General features: G+C 44.1%; 1 protein-coding gene across 1 annotated transcript in view; it reads left to right on the top strand.

Annotated features, from left to right (window-relative positions):
• Positions 1–18,851, top strand: part of FSTL1 (follistatin like 1) — a 59,794-nt gene extending 40,943 nt beyond the window's left edge. The window contains exons 3-11 of the mRNA NM_001017950.2: positions 969–1,073; positions 3,236–3,365; positions 4,197–4,229; positions 5,522–5,652; positions 9,052–9,170; positions 11,004–11,116; positions 11,436–11,546; positions 12,570–12,646; positions 16,223–18,851. Of these exons, the coding sequence (NP_001017950.1) occupies positions 969–1,073; positions 3,236–3,365; positions 4,197–4,229; positions 5,522–5,652; positions 9,052–9,170; positions 11,004–11,116; positions 11,436–11,546; positions 12,570–12,646; positions 16,223–16,267 (864 nt within the window). The 3' untranslated portion in view covers positions 16,268–18,851. The remainder of the gene's footprint in view (positions 1–968; positions 1,074–3,235; positions 3,366–4,196; positions 4,230–5,521; positions 5,653–9,051; positions 9,171–11,003; positions 11,117–11,435; positions 11,547–12,569; positions 12,647–16,222) is intronic.
• The last annotated feature ends 1,827 nt before the right edge of the window (positions 18,852–20,678 follow it).

Below are 20,678 nucleotides of genomic sequence, written 5' to 3'. Positions count from 1 at the left end.
CTGCCCAGCCAGTCAGGAAAAGGGCTAGAGAAAAAACGTACTTCTTTGTTCAGCCTCCACTACCACTGGCCTGAGTGGCAGATGAGGTGGGGCTGGCTTTCTGCCACCAATTAATATGAGGGAAGGACTGTGTCACTGACAGGTTAGTGCCTATGGACATCCACATTCTCAGTGGCATAGACTGGGACCATTCCCTGCCTTGTCAGTTCTGCTGCATGTGTCTGAACATGAGTGTCTGACCACAAGTGGTTTGAGAACAATTCTCTCTGTCAGGTGATTCTTCAGCCCTCTTGATCTTAAAGTTGGAGGCAGACTTGGACAGGGGCTGCATGAGACCATGTGAATAACAGCAGATGCATGTTTCCTATGGCTTAGCCATCCTTCTTTTGCCTTTTGAGATGGCAGTGCCTTGAACACTACTCAGTGAGATTTTTGGTCCTTCAGATACCTGTATTTTCTCTCAAGCATTTCCATTTGTGCCTGGCTTATTCTTGTCATCCTTTAGGAGTCAGTGAAGGCAACCTGTCTTCAGAAAGCCTTGTTTGAGTCTTGCCGTCCTGTTACACTTCCCCACTGCTTTCTAGATGTCTCTTTATTGTGTCTCCTTGGATAGCCCTGGAACTTCTTGAGGACAAGGACTGTGCCTTTATATCTCCAGTCCTTAGCCTAGTACTAGCATTTAATGGGTGTTCAGTAAACATTTTCAGAAGAAAGGAAGCTTGCTAGAAAGATGCACTTGCTCTTTGAGAAACAGTCTTAGGGATTCATAGGCAGCTGGGCCTGGGCAGGAGCAGTGCTAGCAAGACTGATGCCGGCTGTCAGGGAGAACTTCTGGCTGTGCAGGACCCTTCAGCACCAGGAGCCTCGACTGGACCACACCCAAGCCTGAGAGATAATCACCACCATTGACTCATCCAGAGACGGGCTCCTCCCATGGACCGTGTTTCCCTGATGGCTTTGTGTTTCAGGAGCAAGTAAGGAGCAAATCCAAGATCTGTGCCAATGTGTTTTGTGGAGCTGGCCGGGAATGTGCAGTCACAGAGAAAGGAGAGCCTACCTGCCTCTGCATCGAGGTAAGAACTGCGGGCGAGAGCCAGAGGATGGTGGCCAAGGCCATGTGGTTACCTCACTGGAGCTACCCGTCTACAGAGCAGAGCCAAAGATTTTGTCATCTTTATAAAAGCACACCTTGACTCTCTGAAAGACGTGAACTTTTTATCTCAGAGGTTAAAAATCAGATGTGAATGTAGGGATTTTTTTCCTTTTAAAAATTATTTAGCTTTATAAGATTTTCAAATTACAAAATTAACAATTGCTTTTTATAAGTGATACATAAGACATTTATGCAAAGATAAAGTTAATAATCTCCCCCCATAACCTTCAAATCCCCTTAGTCTGAGGTAATCAGTGTTAATAGTTTGTGTATATTTGTTCCACATAGTTTTTTTTGTTTCTCTGCACTATAAATATATAGAGTTTCCCCCTATTTTATGCAAAAATGAGATCATAATGTAGACAGATCTAGATATATGCAACTTGCGTCTTGTACTCTTTAATATGTAACACAACCCTCTATGGGTCAGCACATATAGTTCTCATTTTGTAATAGCTCAGTTATATTTAGTGATATAAAAGAACCAGATTTATGTAATCATTTTCCCACAGATGGACATTCCGGTTGTTTACCATTATAAACAGTAATGTCTTTGGCCAAATATTCTTACATGCTGTTGCCTTTATTTCTATAGGATTGAGTCCCACTTGTTAGGTTGAGTCCTAGGCTTGCTAGGTCAAGGATATGCACATTTTAAAATACTAGCTGGAATGCAGATTTTTCAGGTTTGGTTTTGTTTTTAATGAAATTTAAAAAACAAAGTGAGCTTTTGAGAAATACTTCTTTTGTAGGCAGAATTCTCTCTCTTGGCGAACATAAACAGCTTGGATGTGTGCCTTTTTCCCCTCTTTCTGTCAGAAGAACCCAAGACTGGATTCATCCATATTGCTGCAAGTTAATTCACCCACTTTAGTAACCAGTTGAAGGATCCCGACCCGTTGTCCCAGAAAGGAAGTCTCAACTCAAAAACTTGCAAACCAGATCCGTTAAGGATTCTGGAAGGTCCTCACTAGTGGTGTACCTGGCCACTCTGTGGCCATTTAGGGTCCAGAAACTTAACCTCAACTTGGCCACATACCATTGTGTGATTTTAAGCAAATTAATTGCCGCTGGATGCCCTGAAGACCGACCATGTTTGGCTTTGCTCAGGGCCCAAGTTGCTTTGCCCAGTGGGTGATCTTAATAACCCAATGATAAATATTGGTTAAGTGAAGTTTGTCTCTCTGGGCTTTGGTTTTCCAGTCTATAAATTGGAGAGGTTGACCTGCCTTCAGTTCCAGGGTCCTATGTTCTTTCACCATATCTACTCTGTTTTGTTTTAATGTCTTTATTAGGTCTAAGCAGAACTTGCTTACCCCTTCCCCCTTTCAAAAACCACAGAAGTGTAAAGAAACTAAGCTTGCCTGTCACTGTGGCACTTTAATAGCCAAAGTAGAATCAAGCTGCCAAGTGAACTTTAGTCCATTTCCTGGTCCAGAAGGATCCTCTGTCCCACTTCACAAAGACCTGGCACCCCCTCTCCCTGCCTGAAAACAACCGTTGTGAGATTAGGAGAAAAACAAAATACTAAATAAAGCAACAGAGCAAAGATTCTTATAGCTAGACCCTGAAATAATTGAAGAATTGGGGTAATGGGGGTTGGGGGCTGTGGAAACATTCCTTTCAATGTTTCCATATTTCCAGCTCTGGCTGTTTTGTGTCATAAAATTTTGGAATTTTAAGGGGTTTTTCAATATCCAGACATTGAATGACTTTCTACAAAGTGATAAAGTGACGGATAATCCAGATTCCTGACTTCTGACAAAATGCCCTTCCTGCTAATTTGATAGGATTGGGGTCAAGGAGTGGGTATTTCTTTTCACTGAATAGAAGAGATGACCCAGGGCCAGGATCGGCACAGAGCACCATGAGGGACTGCAAGGTGATGTAATCCCTCCAACACTGAGTAGGGTAGGGTCACTGATGCCAGAGCTGAGGCTCCCTGTGCCCTGGCAGGGTAGAAGTCATCTCTGCTGGGGAGGACGCCTCACAAGATGGCTGTGTGTGTGTGTGTGTGTGTGTGTGTGGCGCACACACAGACTCAGCCTTGACTGTACCAGCATCCTCCACTATCTGTTTCAGCAATGCAAACCTCACAAGAGGCCTGTGTGTGGCAGCAATGGCAAGACCTACCTCAACCACTGTGAGCTGCATAGAGATGCCTGCCTCACTGGATCCAAAATCCAGGTCGATTATGATGGACACTGCAAAGGTAAATGGTGCTCTCATCCCATGTTGCAGCTCCAGCCAGGGAGCCAGAGAAGGAGCAGTGTGGCTTGGCCTCCTGGAGTTCTTTCCACCCCGAACATAGTGCCCAAAGCTGTGGGGACCACCCAGTTGCTTAGAAAGGCATCCCCTTGGTGCTCATGAGCCTGCTGGGTTTGCCCTGGGTGGCCCTGCTTCTACCCTGCCCTTCCTGCCTCAGACCCCCCAGGTGGCTTCCCACACTGTCTGGAGAAGGATAGTGGATATGGACCACATCAACAATCAATAGTGTGGTAGTATTTAGCTGAATTCTGTACCTCTTTAGAAAGCAGGTAATTTCACATATCTTGTGCTTTTTAAATTTGGGTACCTTTCAGCCCTGATGATATAGTTCCTCTAATTTACACTCAAACCACTGCTATCAGAGTAAAAGGGAAGGGATTCTAAGCTTGTTGCTAATTAGACACCAGCCTCCTGCCTAACCTTGAACTTCTCTGGAGAAAGAAGAAGCTGTTTCCCACATGTTGGTCTCCACTGCATTTCTTTGTCCGTAATGATTCTGTATGAATTCTCAAAGTCCCAGCAGCCCCCCACCCCTCAATCTAACAAAAGGAGGTGTGATATCAGGAGGGCAGCTCAGTGGCCTCAAAATTCAAACAAAGCAGGAAAGAAATGATCCCCATACTTGGGACTTGGAAGGAGAGGAGACAAGGATTCAAGACAAAATGATGAAAAGATATAAGTGGCCCCTTAATATGGGCAGTTTTAACCCTAGCAATACATAGAATTTTCTTTTTTCTTCACTTTATGTTATGCATTTTCTCCTTTTGTCTTACAGAGAAGAAATCTGTAAGTCCTTCTGCCAGCCCAGGTGAGTACCTCTTTTTTTCTACAGTGTGCATTTAGGGTGGAAATTCTTTTCATGATGGAAATTCCATGTTCCACAATCCCTACCCGCAAAGCTCACAAGATCTTTAATGTGTCAGAGCTTGTGACCCAGAACTGGTTGCTCCTCAACATAGTTCAGAAAAGCTGCAGTACTGCATTTTTTGGTACTTGCCATGGAAAGCAGCTGATTGGATCAGAGTGTTGGCTGTGTTTTTCATTTTTGCTGAGTAATGATTGAACTGCAAGGATGGAAAAGCCACTGAGTCCCTCCTTCAGTGCCCTGTGAGACCTGTGGGTGTCACGGGACAAGCAGAATCAGGAGGCACAGCTGGTTTGGAAAGGGGATAATTGGAAATGGCAGATCTTCTTCCATGGTTTTCAATGAATACAAATTTAAGATTTCATCGATTTATAGCTACAGACTCCTTTAGCATATACTTTTCCTTAGATCCTCATGTAACCTTGTGAAGTAGTTACTATAATTACCTTATAGATGAGGAAATTGAGACTCAGAGAGGTTAAGTGAATTTCCCTGAGTCACACAGCCAGAAAGTGCCAGAGTGGGGAAAAGTGCCCACAGTTTTATTTCCCTGGCTCAGTGCCCTTTTTACATCCCAACATATGTTGGGAATTCCCTTTTGCCAAAGCTTTCCCTTCTCTGCCTCCCAGTCCACTAGACTTTCAGCCTCACCTGTTGTTGCCATGTGGCTTACAACAAACAGCTGTCCAGAGCAGGGCTTCAACATGCCCTTCCCCAACCTCATTTTCTGTTGTTTATAATATAGGATAAGATTTTAAATGGTAGAAGTTTTTAAGTGGGAAAGAGGGAAAAGCTATATAGAAAGAATCAAAAATCCAGTGGCGTAAAGAATTGTAATGTTCTCTCTTATTCATTATTAATTCAGCTCATCTATGAACCAAAAGAGCTGTTCTATTGATTGATTGATTGATTTTTTTTTTCCCTCTTGGCTTTCTAAAGTTAGTGAAAATATCCTTTATTTTTCTTTTTACTTTTTTCTCAACTAAGCATAATCTCTGTTTCAACTATCTCAAACTGTATAAATTTTTTAGACATGGGCTTGAATCCTGGGTAGATACAATCCAGTATCCTGGATTGACTCCTTTGTAAATGTGTGTAATAGTCCTGTTTCCCTGGGTTGCTGTGAAAATTCAGTGAGATGACACATACCAGATCCCCAGGCACTGAGCCCACCAGCTAAGGGGTGCTGGGTGACATTGGAGTCCTCACTGCTCAGCCGACCCCTTTTCCTGCAGTCGTTTGCTATCAGTCCAACCGCGATGAACTCCGGCGTCGCATCATCCAGTGGCTGGAAGCGGAGATCATTCCAGACGGCTGGTTCTCCAAAGGCAGCAACTACAGTGAAATCCTAGACAAGTACTTTAAGGTAACCCAGCACACAGAGCTGGCTGCCTATTCTCAGACCCAGGCCACTTCAGCCTGTTTCCCACCCAGTTTGGCTTTTCTCTAAGTCTTTAACTTGACCCTCCATGGCTTACAGAGTTTCTCTTCATCTGAGGAGAATCAATGGACTCGTATTTCATGGGTCCAGGATTCTTCATGAACCTAGAAACTGATGTTCCCATCGTGTTTGGTTGAAGCAACAGATTGTTCCACTTGTGGGGAGGAGAGATGCTGCTTTCCAAAAGGAAAATGAGGGAGGAAACAGTATTTATCAATGAATAGGGCGGCCATGCCATAGAGATCTTTCAGAGAGCTTGAGACAGTTGTTAAAAGAAGAAGTTAAGGGCGCTCTTCCAGCTGATTGATAAGAACATACACACGTATGTACATCACACTCAGATAAACACCACATACAGAAACACACCATCACATGCAGAGGTGTGCATGCCACATGGAGACTGTCGTACACACAGACACATGTTCAGGCGCCCGCGTTCCCGCATAGCCACGAAAGCCCCCATCACTTACAGACAGTCACATCTCTGGATAGAGGCCCTCCAAGGCTCATCCTCAGATGCCCTCACATACCTCCATGGTGTGTCCTAGGCTTGACCAGCTCAGACTCAGAAGCAACCCACACACATGAGGGACTTCTAGGCAACTCTGTGGCCACTAAGTGTGGTCAACACCAGCCTCGTCTGTGGATTCCTCTTGTTAACTGACATCATGGACCCCCTGCCCAGAGATGGAGAAATACGGTGTTGGACTGAAATAGGATATTGGTCATCTAGGACTTCATTTAAGTAGAAGTTTCTCACTGTGGCAGAAAGTCGGTCTCTCTGGATTCCAGGGGCTTGAGAAGAGAAAGCACAGCCCTCTCTGTCTTCTGTCTCAGCCACTCCCATATCAGGGAGCTCTGGGAGCAGGGGTAGTTCCTTATCTACAGAAAAACACACATTGCTGAGCCAGGAGATTTGGACAGGAGGAGAAACTAAAGAAAATGATTTTTTGAAAGCCAAGTGAACAGCACCTGCTGGGTCTGTCGTGAGCAGTGACTTCGGCTTGGTCATTACAGCTCAGGAGCCATGGGGCCCAGGACACTTTCCAGGAGACTTCTTGGGACCTTTTAACTGTTCATAGTGGCCCCTTGATGGAACATGCCTTGGGCATCACTGGAAGGTGCTATTAATTTGATTCCTAAGGACCAGCGGGGAGAAGGCAATGGCTCCCCACTCCAGTACTGATGCCCGGAAAATCCCATGGATGGAGGAGCCTGGTAGGCTGCAGTCCATGGGGTCGCTAAGAGTCAGACACGACTGAGTGACTTCACTTTCACTTTTCACTTTCATGCATTGGAGAAGGAAAGGGCTCCAGTGTTCTTGCCTGGAGAATCCCATGGATGGAGAAGCCTTGTAGGCTGCAGTCCATGGGGTCGCACAGAGTCAGACACGACTGAAGCGACTTAGCAGCAGCAGCAGCAGTAGCAGCAGCAAGGACCAGGGCCCCACACATCTCCACCCCCTCTGGCAATAACTTTCTCTCATAGGTGCCTGTCTAAAAACTGCAAGGCCCCTGGAGAAAGTACCTTTTCTCTAGAGCATTCTCATCCTAACCAAGAAAGCTTGCTCATAAGTGACAAACACAATGCTCGCTCTTCCAAGTGTCCTCCGAGAAAATAGGGTTTTCACAATCTACTTGATGATCATCAAAGAACCATATGGTACAATCTTCAAAGGGAGTCCTCTCCCCACTAGGCAAACAGCTGCCTGTTGCTAAGCGATCTGTATCTCACAGAGACTGTTTCTGAGCCAGTGAATTCCCCTCCAGCCCAGCTGACATTCCTTACATCAAATTAGTTGCAAAAGAAATCTAATCGGAATTTGAATGAGACCAAAATCAGACTCTCATCTCAACTGGTGATTCAGTAATTATTTTTTAGACAAAAGCCCAACAGAGTAAAGAGGGGAAGGCCTCGGGTAGAAAGAGCCTTTTATGACCATGTCACACACACACACACAGAGCCACAGAGCCTTTTATGACCTTGTCTCTCTCTCTCTCACACACACACACATACACACACCCTGAATTCCTGGTGAACAGGGCTGAAACTGGAGCCAGGGTAAAAGTATAGTGATGAGAGAGCATCTGAGATCTTTTCCTAGGAATTAGGACAAGAATAATAAATAGGTATTAAGCAAGGGCCCCCAGAGTTGTTTTATACATAACTGTCATACATGCCACTAGAAGATTGACAGCCTTAGAGTAGAATATACATGATATGTGATAGTCCTGCATCAGAGTCAGTAGCTGTATCTTTCTCTTCTACCTGGAAACCTGTGCAGCCTTTTCTTCCAGAAACTCTTCCACCATCTGGAGAGCCACGTTGAAAGTAACATGGGGTGCTGATTATTTCCCAGGGTAGCAGAATGAGGCAGCCTAGGGAAGGAATTTTGAAAAAAATATTTTTTTCCACTAAAAATATTTTGGAGAGCAGCAGTATCTAAATTAGAATTTGATCAGAGCCTTGAAGTTGCTGCCCTCCACCTGCAGCAAGGGCCTGGGCATCCCGAATGGTCCCAGGTGGCTAAGGTCTCAGTCGACCATCTTGCCAAAGGGAGCATAATGTTGAGCTCACTCTGCCTTGCCTTGTGCTCATGGAACGTGAGCTGGACCACAAGGACAGCCTGCACTGTCTACAGTGGGGCCCACAGCACACGGCGGCAGGGTGGGGGGCTTTGCACCACTTCCACAAGGCAGGTTTTTGATGTGGATAACGTACAGGGGCCTTTGTCTTTGATGAGGTCGGCTAAGGGTACCAATGGGAGAGGTAAGCACTGAGAGCTAGCCAGGAAGGCTGGAAATCAAGCAGCAAGAAATGATCCTGTGGTTCCCAGAGTGAGCTCTGAGGGTCGCCTACATCACTGTTCACAAGCAACTTGTTAGAAATAGGCATCCTGGGCTCCAACACTGATTCTGATTCACAAGTCTGTTGTTCCATGATCATTAGGGTTTGAGAACATGGGATGATGGAGTGAATTCAAGAATGTCTGGAGGATAGTGCCAGGGATGGGGCTACAGAGACCTCCAAAGCACCCCCAGGCTCCTTGACAGCAAAGGCCTGGGTTCAGGCTGCCTTCCTTATCAGGGTCTGGGATTGAAAGGCCCTCAGTAGCCTTTGCCCAGACACTTTCAGTCTCTCATCTTGGGGCACAGGTGCCTTCTGGGTGCCCCAGGGCTTCGAGGCTTTGTTCCTCGAAGGGCAGAGCAGGTTTGGACTGTGTTAAAAACAAGATGAACCAGAGATGGGCCAAACTGAGTGGAGGGATGATAGAATTGAGGTTTTACAAAACGTTCCAGAAAGATCTCTTCATCTCCTTTCTAGAACTTTGATAATGGTGACTCTCGCTTGGACTCCAGCGAATTTCTGAAATTTGTGGAGCAAAATGAAACCGCCATCAACATCACCACCTATGCAGACCAGGAGAACAACAAGCTTCTCAGGTGAGTGGAATAAAGGGGTCAGGGAGAGGCCCACAAGGGGAGGCTGTATAAGAAGGGATTTGAACCCCTTCCTACCTGCCAAGGAGCCTCCAGTGTCAAAGTCAATGTGAATTAAAAAGCGAAATAGGGTTTTGTCCTGATCTCTTCCGTGAACATTATGAACTAATACATTGAGCACCACTGATATCTGATCAAGTAGTTAGTGTTTTTGGCCAGAACTCGCAAGGAATAGAAGAAAGTAGTTTTAAAATTAATGATCACGTCAGAGCAAAGTTGTTTCTTAGTGTTGTGGGTGATGTTTTAATGGTTCATTTTCTTAAGGAATTACTTCAATGTTCTATTTAATGATAAGTCTAAAATAGCTTTAGATTTGATTTTAAGATAATAAGTGCTATTTCATGTAGAGAACCCTAATTGTTACAAATGGGAGCACGTTCCTCTCCTTTTCTGGTATTATTCCAGAGTAAACATTATTAAAAATTACCCCCTAAGAATTAATAAAAATTAACCCCTAAGTAAATATTAATAAAGTTAACCCCTAAGAATTAATAAAAATTAATCCCTAAATTAACTGTGGTTCCAGTATATTGGTAAGAATTAAAAATAGGAAGGGCTTCCCTGGTGGCTCAGCTGGTAAAGAATCCGCCTGCTATCTGGGAGACCAGGGTTCAATCCCTGGGTTGGGAAGATTCCCCTGGAGAAGGGAATGACTATCCACTCCAGTATTCTGGCCTGGAGAATTCCATGGTTTGTATAGTCCATGGGGTCACAAAGAGTTGGACACAACTGAGGGAAAACAGGAGAACACCTGTTTGTTCAAAAGAATGCAAAGAATGAAACCCAGATTCTAGGGTTCCTTTTTAATGATAACCCATGGCCTTAAGGCTTCCCTGGTGGCTCAGATGGTAAGGAGTCTTCCTGCAGTGCAGGAGACCTGGGTTTGATCCCCGGGTCAGGAAGATCCCCTGGAGAAGGAAATGGCAACCCGTTCCAGTATTCTTGCCTGGAAAATCCCATGGACAGAGGAGCCTGGCGGGCTACAGTCCATGGGGTCACAAAGAGTTGGACATGACTGAGCTTTGAACTTTTACTTATTGCCTTGAAGTATAATACCTGTAAATCCTTCTTATTTTGATGACCTGCAATAAGATAATGTTTTACAAATTCAACATTTGATCCTTACAACACTGCAGTGACGGAAGGCCGCTTGTCCCCATTTCACAGATAAGCAAACAGGTGCAGGAAGGTTGAATAACTAGCTCAAGGCCATTTGGGTTGTAAGTGATTGAGCCAGGGCTCAAACCCAGGCCAAGGGGAGAGGGAGGGAGCTGGAGTTCTAGAAAACTTTTCTGAAAGATCTCTTTGTATAATAAAAGGATGATAGTGGTGCTGCTGGTTTCAAAGTCATATTCTTTCAAATCACACATTCTTTTCATGTCATCTGTTCCTACCACTTTTATTTGATCTTTCTAGTTCGGTTGACTTGATACATTATACCTGGAGCAGGGGAGGCAATTGATAGCGGAAGGTATGTGCAGATGGTGAAACATTTGTCAATCCAAGTGGACAAAACCATCCAGGAAGCTTCAGTCATCTTGGGAGTATCATTTGAAAAACTTGAATGATCTGATATCCCATATAATAAACTAAAGGTTGGAAGCTTACTGGAGTCAGGATACATGATGGTTGTAGAAGGTCAGTGTAGAAACTTTCTCTTTAAATAGTTTCTTGGGCCACCTTCAGAGGCCCAGGTGTATGTAATCCTGATGCTTGATTCCTTCAGGAGGGAAGCTGAGGTCTTGCCAACATGTTTCTCCTGTGTTTTCTTTTCAGAGGACTCTGTGTTGATGCTCTCATTGAACTGTCTGATGAAAATGCTGACTGGAAACTCAGCTTCCAAGAGTTCCTCAAGTGCCTCAACCCATCCTTCAACCCTCCAGAGAAGAGTATGCCTAATCTAAGAAATAGCGGCTTGTAGGGAGTTGGGGTTATTTGGAGGGGGCCAAGATAGAGGAGACTGTGGAACTCTCCAGAGCTTACCAAGAAAATTCCCTTCCGTGATTCTAGACTGGGCCCCAGCCCATTATCTCCATGCTGAGGTTCAGGTCCGAAAATCTTTGGGTTGATAGAGGCATTTGTTCAGTTATCGTGCCTCTGAGGGACAAGCAGGTCTTATCTGGAAGGTGGTAAGGTGCACAGACGGTAGCCAGGATGTCCTGTTCCACCCTCACCCTAAACCTTTGCCCCTCATTTCTGGTCACACAGAGTGTGCCCTGGAGGATGAAACGTATGCTGATGGAGCTGAGACCGAGGTGGACTGTAACCGCTGTGTGTGTGCCTGTGGAAACTGGGTCTGCACAGCCATGACCTGTGACGGTGAGAAAGAAGGGCCGGTAGGGAGAGTGCTGTCTTCATGAATCGCCATGAGAGAAGTCAGGGTGGGGATGCTGGGGAAGAGTGCAGTGGCTGGGAGAAAAGAAACTGGAGGGCAAGAGACCCACTCACATTTGGACCGTCAGGGCTCCCAGAGAGCAGCCTTGAGGGCACAGCACTTATGCTAGATGTGCTATGTTAGAAAGTCACTCCAGAGGTTGGGAATAAGAAAGATTCAAGACCCAGGGCAAGATCAAGTGTTGGTAAGAGATTAGAGTGGTAAAAGTAGAAAGGAAAGCAAACACTTATTAGTGAGAATTACGTGCATTTCTTGGAGTAGGAAATGGCAACCCACTCCAGTTTTCTTGCATGGGAAATTCCATGGACAGAGGAGCCTCGTAGGCTACAGCCCTTGCGGTCACAATGAGTGGGACACAACTGAGCACACACACACACATGCATGCATGCATTTCTTCTAAGCACTTTACATTTTAACCCACTTAATCCTTATGACAGCTTAGGAAATCCTCTATGTCAAAGACTAAGGTGATTGGAAGGCAAAATGACTTCTTGCCATCTATGCCCGGCAGGAAAAGGAGACATGTTCATAAGCATGTTTGAATTAGCAGGATTGGGTAAGCCTAAAAAAAGAGAAAGTTGAAATAGTTAAGACATGGGCAGGGCAGGTTGGGAGACATCAGACATCTGGGGAAGGGGTGCAGTGCCCAAGCCAGCATCACCACTAGCACAGTTCTACCAAGAGATCTTTCAGAAAAGGTTTCTAGAACTCTAGCTCCACACCCTCCCCACTTAGCCTAGATTTGAGCCCTGGCCCAGTCACTTACTACCCAAGCATGTTACTTTGGAGGTGTCCATTTCCCTGGGACACTTTATATTCAGAGAAATGTGGGTATTTCATTTCTCCTTCCATAAGTTAAATGGGAGATGAATTTGAAAGCCTAAAAGGTAGGTATTGGAGGGATCTCTAAGAGCTACCACTGCTCTGAGCCTTGATTCTTCTTATAGGAAAGAATCAGAAGGGGGCCCAGACCCAGGCAGAGGAGGAAATGACTAGATATGTCCAGGAGCTTCAAAAGCACCAGGTAAGTTGCTGGTTTAGGTAGCCCTGTCACCACCAGGCCCGTCCTCCACGCAGACACTGCCTAATGCCCCAGGTGACCAAGGACATGTGCTCTGTTCCTTACAGTAGGTCCCGAACGACACACCTATATACCTGTGCCATGCAGATCATGATACAGATAGTTCCCTGCCAGAGTCCTTGTAGAGCCAATATGCCCCAGCAGATGTAGATTACAACTTGGTAAATTGCTCTATAAGTTAGAATCAGGTGGTTGGTGGTTTGCAAATAAGCATGGTCTAAAGAAGCATTCCTATTTCTTGTCATGACCAGTGCCCAGACCCAAAGGCTGTGAGCTCCTTGAGAGCAGGCTCTGTGACCTGCTCACCAGTGTAGCCCTGCATTTAGCACAGGGTCTGCTGTATAATGGGCTTCCCTGATAGCTCAGTTGGTAAAGAATTCGCTTGCAATGCAGGAGACCTGGGTTTGATCCCTGGGTTGGGAAGATCCCCTGGAGAAGGGAGAGGCTACCCACTCCAGTATTCTTGGGCTTCCCTGGTGACTCAGCTGGTAAAGAATCTGCCTGCAATGCAGGAGACCTGGGTTAGATCCCTGGGTTGGGAAGATCCCCTGGAGAAGGGAGAGGCTACCCACTCCAGTATTCTTGGGCTTCCCTGGTACCTCAGCTGGTAAAGAATCCGCCTGCAATGCGGGAGATCTGGGTTTGATCCCTGGGTTGGGAAGATCCCCTGGAGAAGGGAGAGGCTACCCACTCCAGTGTTCTGGCCTGGAGAATTCCATGGACTGTATAGTCCATGGGGTCACAAAGAGTCTGACTGAGCAACTTTCACTTATGAACTTATGAACACTGCTGTATATAATTGGCTCTCAGGGAGCATGAAATTAGTGAATTTAGACTGTAGCAGAAAGGATTTGTTAAATGCCAAGCTGGCCTGAGCCTGAGAACTTAGAGATTCTGTTTCCTAGAGACTTGAAAGGATAATAAGAATTCTGTTCAGGTTCTATGTCATTAAGTTGAAGGCTTTCTTGGCGAGAAATATGTTATTGAGGGCCTAGAGAGAAAATCTAGATGAGCTAGACTCCTAGGACTGTCTTTCCACTGGTTTACCTGTAGTCCTAACAAAGGATATTGTTCCTTGAGTCATCTGTCTGTAAACTAGGTCTGGTAATACAAGCCTTCTCTCTGACATATAAGTTTTTAAGCAATGTAATGCTCACAGGAACTATTGAGATGAAATATGTGACTTGAGAATCAAAAATTATTTGTATTAATAGTAATTGCTCATATTTATTGATGGTTTTTCATGTGCATTTTGTCACTGATAGTGTAGAAACCTCATGTCAGTTTTTTAAACAGATGCAGAAGCTCCTAGTCCTTGGCTTTTTCATATTTCAGCAGCCTTGAGCTTCTTCCAGATTAGTATAAACCCACAAAAGCAAAAAACACTTAATAGGAATTCCTTTCATCTAGGGTGGAAAAATGATCAGAGTAGACAGTGGGGAGTGAGTTATAATAGCTAACATTATGTAGTTTGTCCGTTTTATGTCAGTTGCCTCAGAAGCAGACGCTAAGGTAAGAACTCAAGTACAAACAGTTTATTTGGGAGGAAGTCCCCAGGAAACACCAGAAGGGGAGTTGGGAAGTGAGCCCAAGGAGGGAAGAAATAATGAGTGTGTATTCCGGCACATTACCACTGGGGGCAAGTGGAGCTTATCCTGTTACAGAACTCTGGGAACAGTTAGTGCAAAGGGGGCAGGGAGCCGGGCTGTGCCTGCATGAGCTCCCAGCAGCCACTGGCTGAGAGCCGCCACCAGCAAACATGAATTCCCTGGCATTTCTGGCCTGTCAGCGTGTGTGGGCAGAGCAGGCTTCAGCAGCCAGAGAAAGCCTCAGGCAAAAAGATGCAGGTGCTGGCAGTAAGGAGCCAGGCCAGTGTACTGAAATGTTGAAGACAAGGGCTATGGATGGGGCACTGACAGTGCCTGCTGCTGCTGCTGCTGCTGCTAAGTCGCTTCAGTCGTGTCTGACCCTGTGCGACCCCATAGACGGCAGCCGAACAGGCTCCCCCATCCCTGGGATTCTCCAGGCAAGAACACTGGAGTGGGTTGCCAGGGTTGCCATTTCCTTCTCCAATGCATGAAAGTGAAAGTGAAGTCACTCAGTCGTGTCTGACTGTTCGCGACCCCATGGACTGCAGCCCACCAGGCTCCTCCGTCCATGGGATTTTCCAGGCAAGAGTGCTGGAGTCAGGTGCCATCGCCTTTTCCGCTGACAGTGCCTACTAGATGCCAAACACTGTTTTTTATTCCCTATTTAATTTTTTATTGAGATGTAATTCACATACCATAAAACTCACCCTTTTAAAAGTATACAATCAGATGGTTTTTAATATATTCACAAGATTGTCAGCCATTACCACTGTCTATTTCCAGATCATTTTCATCATCCCCAAAAGAAACACCAAACCCATTAGAAGTCACTCACATTCTCTCCTCTCTCAGCCCCTGGCAACCACTATTATATTTTCTGTTTCTATAGATTTGCCTATTATGAACACAAATAATTGGAATCATACAATATATGGCTTTTTCTGTCTGACTTTTTTCATTTAGTGTACTGTTTTCAAGGTTTATCCTTATTGTAGCGTGAATCAAGACTTCATTCCTTTTTATGAATAAAGAACATTTCATGGATAGATATACCACATTTTGTATATCCATTCATCAGTTGGTATATATTTAGTTTGCTTCTACTTTCTGACTATGATGAATGATACTGCTGTAAACATTCTTCTACAAGTTTCTCTGTGGACATATGTTTTCACTTCTCTTGGGTATGTACCTAAGGAGTGGGATTGCTGGATCACAGGGTAACTTTGTGTTTAATCTTTTAATAAACTGCCAGATTGTTTTCCAAAGTGACTATACTATTTTATATCCTAACCAGTCATATTCCAATTTCTCACAAACTCACCATCATTTTTCATTGTGGTTATTTTTTATTAGACATCCTAGTGGGTGTGAAATGACATCTCATTGTATTTTGATTTTCATTTCCCTAATGCTTAATGATGTCAAGCGTCTTCTTATGTGTTTCTTGGCTGTAAGAATGTCTTCTTTGGAGACATTTGCCACTGTTATAAAAATAATAATAATATTATTATTCATAATAATGCCCGAGTCCCCCAGAAAGTTGCACAGCTATGATTCAAGCTCAGGCAGTCTGCTTCCAGAGCCTGTCCCTCTCAATGCTTCTCTAAACTTGGATTCAAAACATTTCGTAGCACTTCCATGTAGCATCCTTTCTTCATTTTTTAAATGAATATAATAATGTCTGACCTTATTGTTTCATAGGAGTTTAGAGTCAGCTCTTAATTTAGCCACAGCCCTATGCAGCTGTGTCATGGTAAGACATGATCCTTGCCCTCAAGTTGTTCATCATCTGTGGAGGAGATAGACAAGTAAACAGAACCAAAATTCAGCATGAGCATGTTTCTGTGAATGCTGGCCTTGAAGACTAGATAAATGCCAATAATTTTTTAAAATATTTCATTATGTTTATTTCTCTTGCCTCTCAAAGGAAACAGCTGAAAAGTCCAAGAGAGTGAGCACCAAAGAGATCTAATGAGGAGGCATCTGGGAATGGTGTCTGGAGCCTGGCACCTTCTCTTCAGTTTCAGCGCTGAGTTCAGTATATGCAAGTGTCTGCTACAACCGCCAAATCACCTGTATTTGCTTATATAGCAATGAGTTTTATTTTGTCTATTTGTTTTGCAATAAAGGAAATGGGGGTGGCTGGCTAGGAGGGGAAAGGCCAGAGCCTTCATTTCTAGGAGTGTTTTGGGAGAAGCTGTCAGTGTGCTCAGGGGCCGGAGGCAAGTAAGGAAACTGCATCAGGATTGGGAGAGTGGACCCAGATCTGGAACCCTTCTGAGTATAGCACAGCTGTGAACATGCTGCAGGGAGTGCAGGCAGTGAGAGAGAGCTGAGCAGGCTGTCCCCAGAGGAGGGAATTGGGAAACTCAGAGAAGAAGACGGCATTCTGCTTCCAGCCCTTCCTGCCACCATCAGCGTAACAGACCTCTAGCATCTGTGCTTCTCCTCAAGGCCCCAGCCGCTGGCTCTAGACACACGGCCATCCTGCTAGTTCCCCAGTGTCTCAGAGAGGGTGCCCCCAAATGATGCAGATACTTGTAGACTTTGAGCCCCTTAGAGATCTAACCAAATTTTTAAAATACTTTTTACCAAAGGTGCTATTTTTCTGTAAACTTTTTTTGGCAAGTTGATTTCATTCTTCAATTATTATCATTATATTATTGTTGTTGTTTAATATTTTATTTTCTTAACTAGAAATTAAGCTTTTGTAATTATTTTTCATTAGTCCTGCATTTCAGAGATGGGAGAGTTTGGGATTCTTCCTTGTGCAGAGATGCTATCACCCAGACATCTCCCCACCCTGCCACATGCAGCCTGGAATTCTCCTATGGTTTCCAGTGGGTCTGTAGTCTGCCAGAGGAGCAGGGGGTGCCTCAGACAGAAGCCATGAGAAGTATCCCCACACAAAGCCTTTAAGATCCACAACGCTAACTTGTTTTCATTTATTCTGATAGAGCCATACAAATCAGTATTCCAAAGGATGGAAACAAGCGCAGCTAAGCAAGACTTAGTTCCCAGCCTATCAATATGCTCGTTGATCCTGCACTAAGTAGGAGAGTGACTCTGGCCCATCTCTTCCTGTTTCTGGGCCTTAGTTTCCTCGGTGAACAGGTAGGAATGCATTAAACTTGATTTGAGGAACTGTAAATTCTGTGATTCTGGTAATAGGTCCAGAAGGAGAAGATGATTTTTCTCCTCCTTAGGATAAATGAAACCTTGTTTTTATGTAAGAATCAGATGACCAAATTTGACCTCGGTCTGAATGGCCCCACAGGTTGTGCTATGATGTAGAGCCCTCAAGTAAAGCCTACCCAGGAAGAGAGTGAGAAAGAGAACCACTTCTTTGTCTTTGCTTTTGCAGTTCATCTTTAACCTTCTTGGGAAGAAAAAGGACTCTCCCTTTAGAGATGAGGGGAAAAGAAGGTTTACATTTTAAGACAGGGAAAAAAGTGGAATCAAATCCTAAAAGTGTGACTGGGGAGAAGTCAGTCATTTCTGTGTCTTTTGACCCTTGTGATAATTAACCCCGCGCAATACCATGTTTAAGATGCATTTAGAATAACAAAATTAAAAACTTGACATAAGATCTCATTTTCAGAAAGCAGATTACAGACCACCAGAGGGAAATCATGGGGGCCGTATTGCACAGGCAACTCTGAGAAAGTTGTGCTGAAAATGTAATTCCTTCTAACCAGGTTTCCTTTTTCTCCTTTGAAAGAAGAACATTCCACTTTGTTTAGAATTCTGAGTTTTTGTTAAATCATCCCACTTAAAAGCTCTCTTCCAACCCAACTTATACAGTTTGAAATGCACCTCCATGTCAAAGTGCCTTGGAGAGCTCCCAACAGCACATCTTGACCAAGTTTTGCCAGCCCTTGAACACCAGAAGAGAGGGCGGGAGTACCAGTCTGTTTAAAAAAGAAGGCAGAATGTCTCCTCACCTGTTACCTTTAGGTCAGTGGCTGCCATCCAAGATGACCCTACCCTGCGATGTTGACCCTAACCTGCATTCCTCCTGTAAATAGGGAAGCTGCTGTCGGCACCATAGAGTCACGTGATGATGATCATTCACAGAAAGCTGCTAAATAGCCTAGTTTGGGGAGTCTTGCATAGAGCTTTGCATGGAGCAAATAAACAGAATTAAATCAGGTTCAGTTCCTCCAGCTCTCTAAAAGCACAGGGCTTAGACTGCAAGCTTCCTTGGGCTTTCTCTGTGTGTCTATGGTTTTTATAAAGACATTATAGCATCTGTTAAGATTCAGTGTCCATGGAAACCTTCTCACATGCCATGGCTCTGGACTCCATCACTGTTTTTGGAAAGCAGGGCTCCTCCACCTGCTAATAAGACCATTTGGACCTGTCTGAATGTCTTTCCTTTACATTTATGTTTTTAAATAGTCAAATTTCAAGAAGCAAATTTGGACAGGTTTCTTTTGCCTGTGTGTTTGTGAAATGTATTTGTATTTAGTAGGCTTCCATATTGCATTTAACTTGTTTTTGTAACTCTTGATTCTTTTTTTGGATACTATTGATAAATAAAGAAATTAAAACAATAACTGTGTCATTTTCCTTCCCCTCAATTAAGGCCAAATAAAGTTGTGAGAGGGCTTCCCAATGGCTCAATCGTAAAGAATCTTCTGCAGTGCAGGAGATGGAATTTCAGTCCTTGGGTCGGGAAGATCCCCTGATGTAGGAAATGGTAACCCACTCCAGTTTTCTTGCCTGAGAAATTCCATGGACAGAGGAGTCTGGCGGGCTGTAGTCCAAAGCATCACAAAGAGTCAGATGTGATTGAGCATGGAGCAAGAGAGAGAAAGTTATAAGAACATTAACCATTTACCTTATAAAAGTGAATTTGAGTTTCAAGAGGCTTAAAAGAGGCCTGAAAAGTTTATCTTAATCTTGGGACTGAAGCTGTAGGCAGGAAGGTTTGCTCATGGACTGATAAAACAAGTTTATTTTAAAAAAAAATCACTGATGGTGGGTCTGGATAAGAAATGATGAGAACTCTGGGAACATTCCTCTTTGAGAAGAGGTTAAACCAAATGACTCCTAAAGCTGCCAAGAATCTGATGAGACTGAAGGCTGATTACAGGTAAACTTGTATGAGAAGTCAAACAAACCTGGGAACCTGGCACAGGAAGCTTGTGAAGATCTGGTTGACTAAGCTTAGTGGCTATTTACCTGATACATGTGCATCCCATGCAGTAAACATTTCCAAGTCGACTGCATGTTGTCTGATCAATACCATCTTGGAGACACATGACCAATACTTATTTTCCAACCGCCTGTCCAAATGATTCTTACAGATATCATTCACTCCCCATGACCATTAATTCTGGCTTCTAGAAGAGCGCATTACAGTTGATGAGGTTTAAGCTGTCTTAATTTTAGTCATAGAAAGGCAATGCCAAAGAATGCTCAAACTACTGCACAATTGCACTCATCTCACATGCTAGTAAAATAATGCTCAAAGTTCTCCAAGCCAGGCTTCAGCAATATGTGAAATGTAAACTTCCAGATGTTCAAGCTGGTTTTAGAAAAGGCAGAGGAACCAGAGATCAAATTGCCAACATCTGCTGGATCATTGAAAAAGCAAAGATATTCCAGAAAAACATATATTTCTGCTTTACTGACTATACCAAAGCCTTTGACTGTGTGGATCACAATAAACTGGAAAATTCTGAAAGAGATGGGAATACCAGACTACCTGACCTGCCTCTTGAGAAACCTATCTGCAGGTCAGGAAGCAATAGTTAGAACTGGACATGGAACAACAGACTGTTTCCAAATAGGAAAAGGAGTACATCAAGGCTGTATATTGTCACCCTGCTTATTTATCTTCTATGCAGAGTACATCATGAGAAACACTGGGCTGGAAGAAGCACAAGCTGGAATCAAGATTGCCAGAAGAAATATCAACAACCTCAGATAGGCAGATGACAGCACCCTTATGGCAGAAAGTGAAGAGGAACTAAAAAGCCTCTTGATGAAAGTGAAAGAGGAGAGTGAAAAAAAGTTGGCTTAAAGCTCAATATTCAGAAAATTAAGATCATGGCATCTGGTCCCATCTCTCCATGGGAAATACATGTGGAAACAGTGTCAGACTTTATTTTTCTGGGCTCCAAAATCACTGTAGATGGTGATTGCAGCCATGAAATTAAAAGATGCTTACTCCTTGGAAGGAAAGTTATGACCAACCTAGACAGCATATTGAAAAGCAGAGACATTACTTTGCCAACAAAGGTCCATTGAGAGTTGGACTGTGAAGAAAGCTGAGCGCTGAAGAATTGATGCTTTTGACCTGTGGTGTTGGAGAAGACTCTTGAGAGTCCTTGGACTGCAAGGAAATCCAACCAGTCCATTCCAAAGGAAATCAG

This window comes from Bos taurus, chromosome 1, assembly GCF_002263795.3.
Source record: "Bos taurus isolate L1 Dominette 01449 registration number 42190680 breed Hereford chromosome 1, ARS-UCD2.0, whole genome shotgun sequence".
NCBI classification, from domain to species: Eukaryota; Metazoa; Chordata; class Mammalia; order Artiodactyla; family Bovidae; genus Bos; species Bos taurus.
Note: the sequence above shows the minus strand (reverse complement) of the source record. Positions and strands in the feature narration are given on the sequence as shown.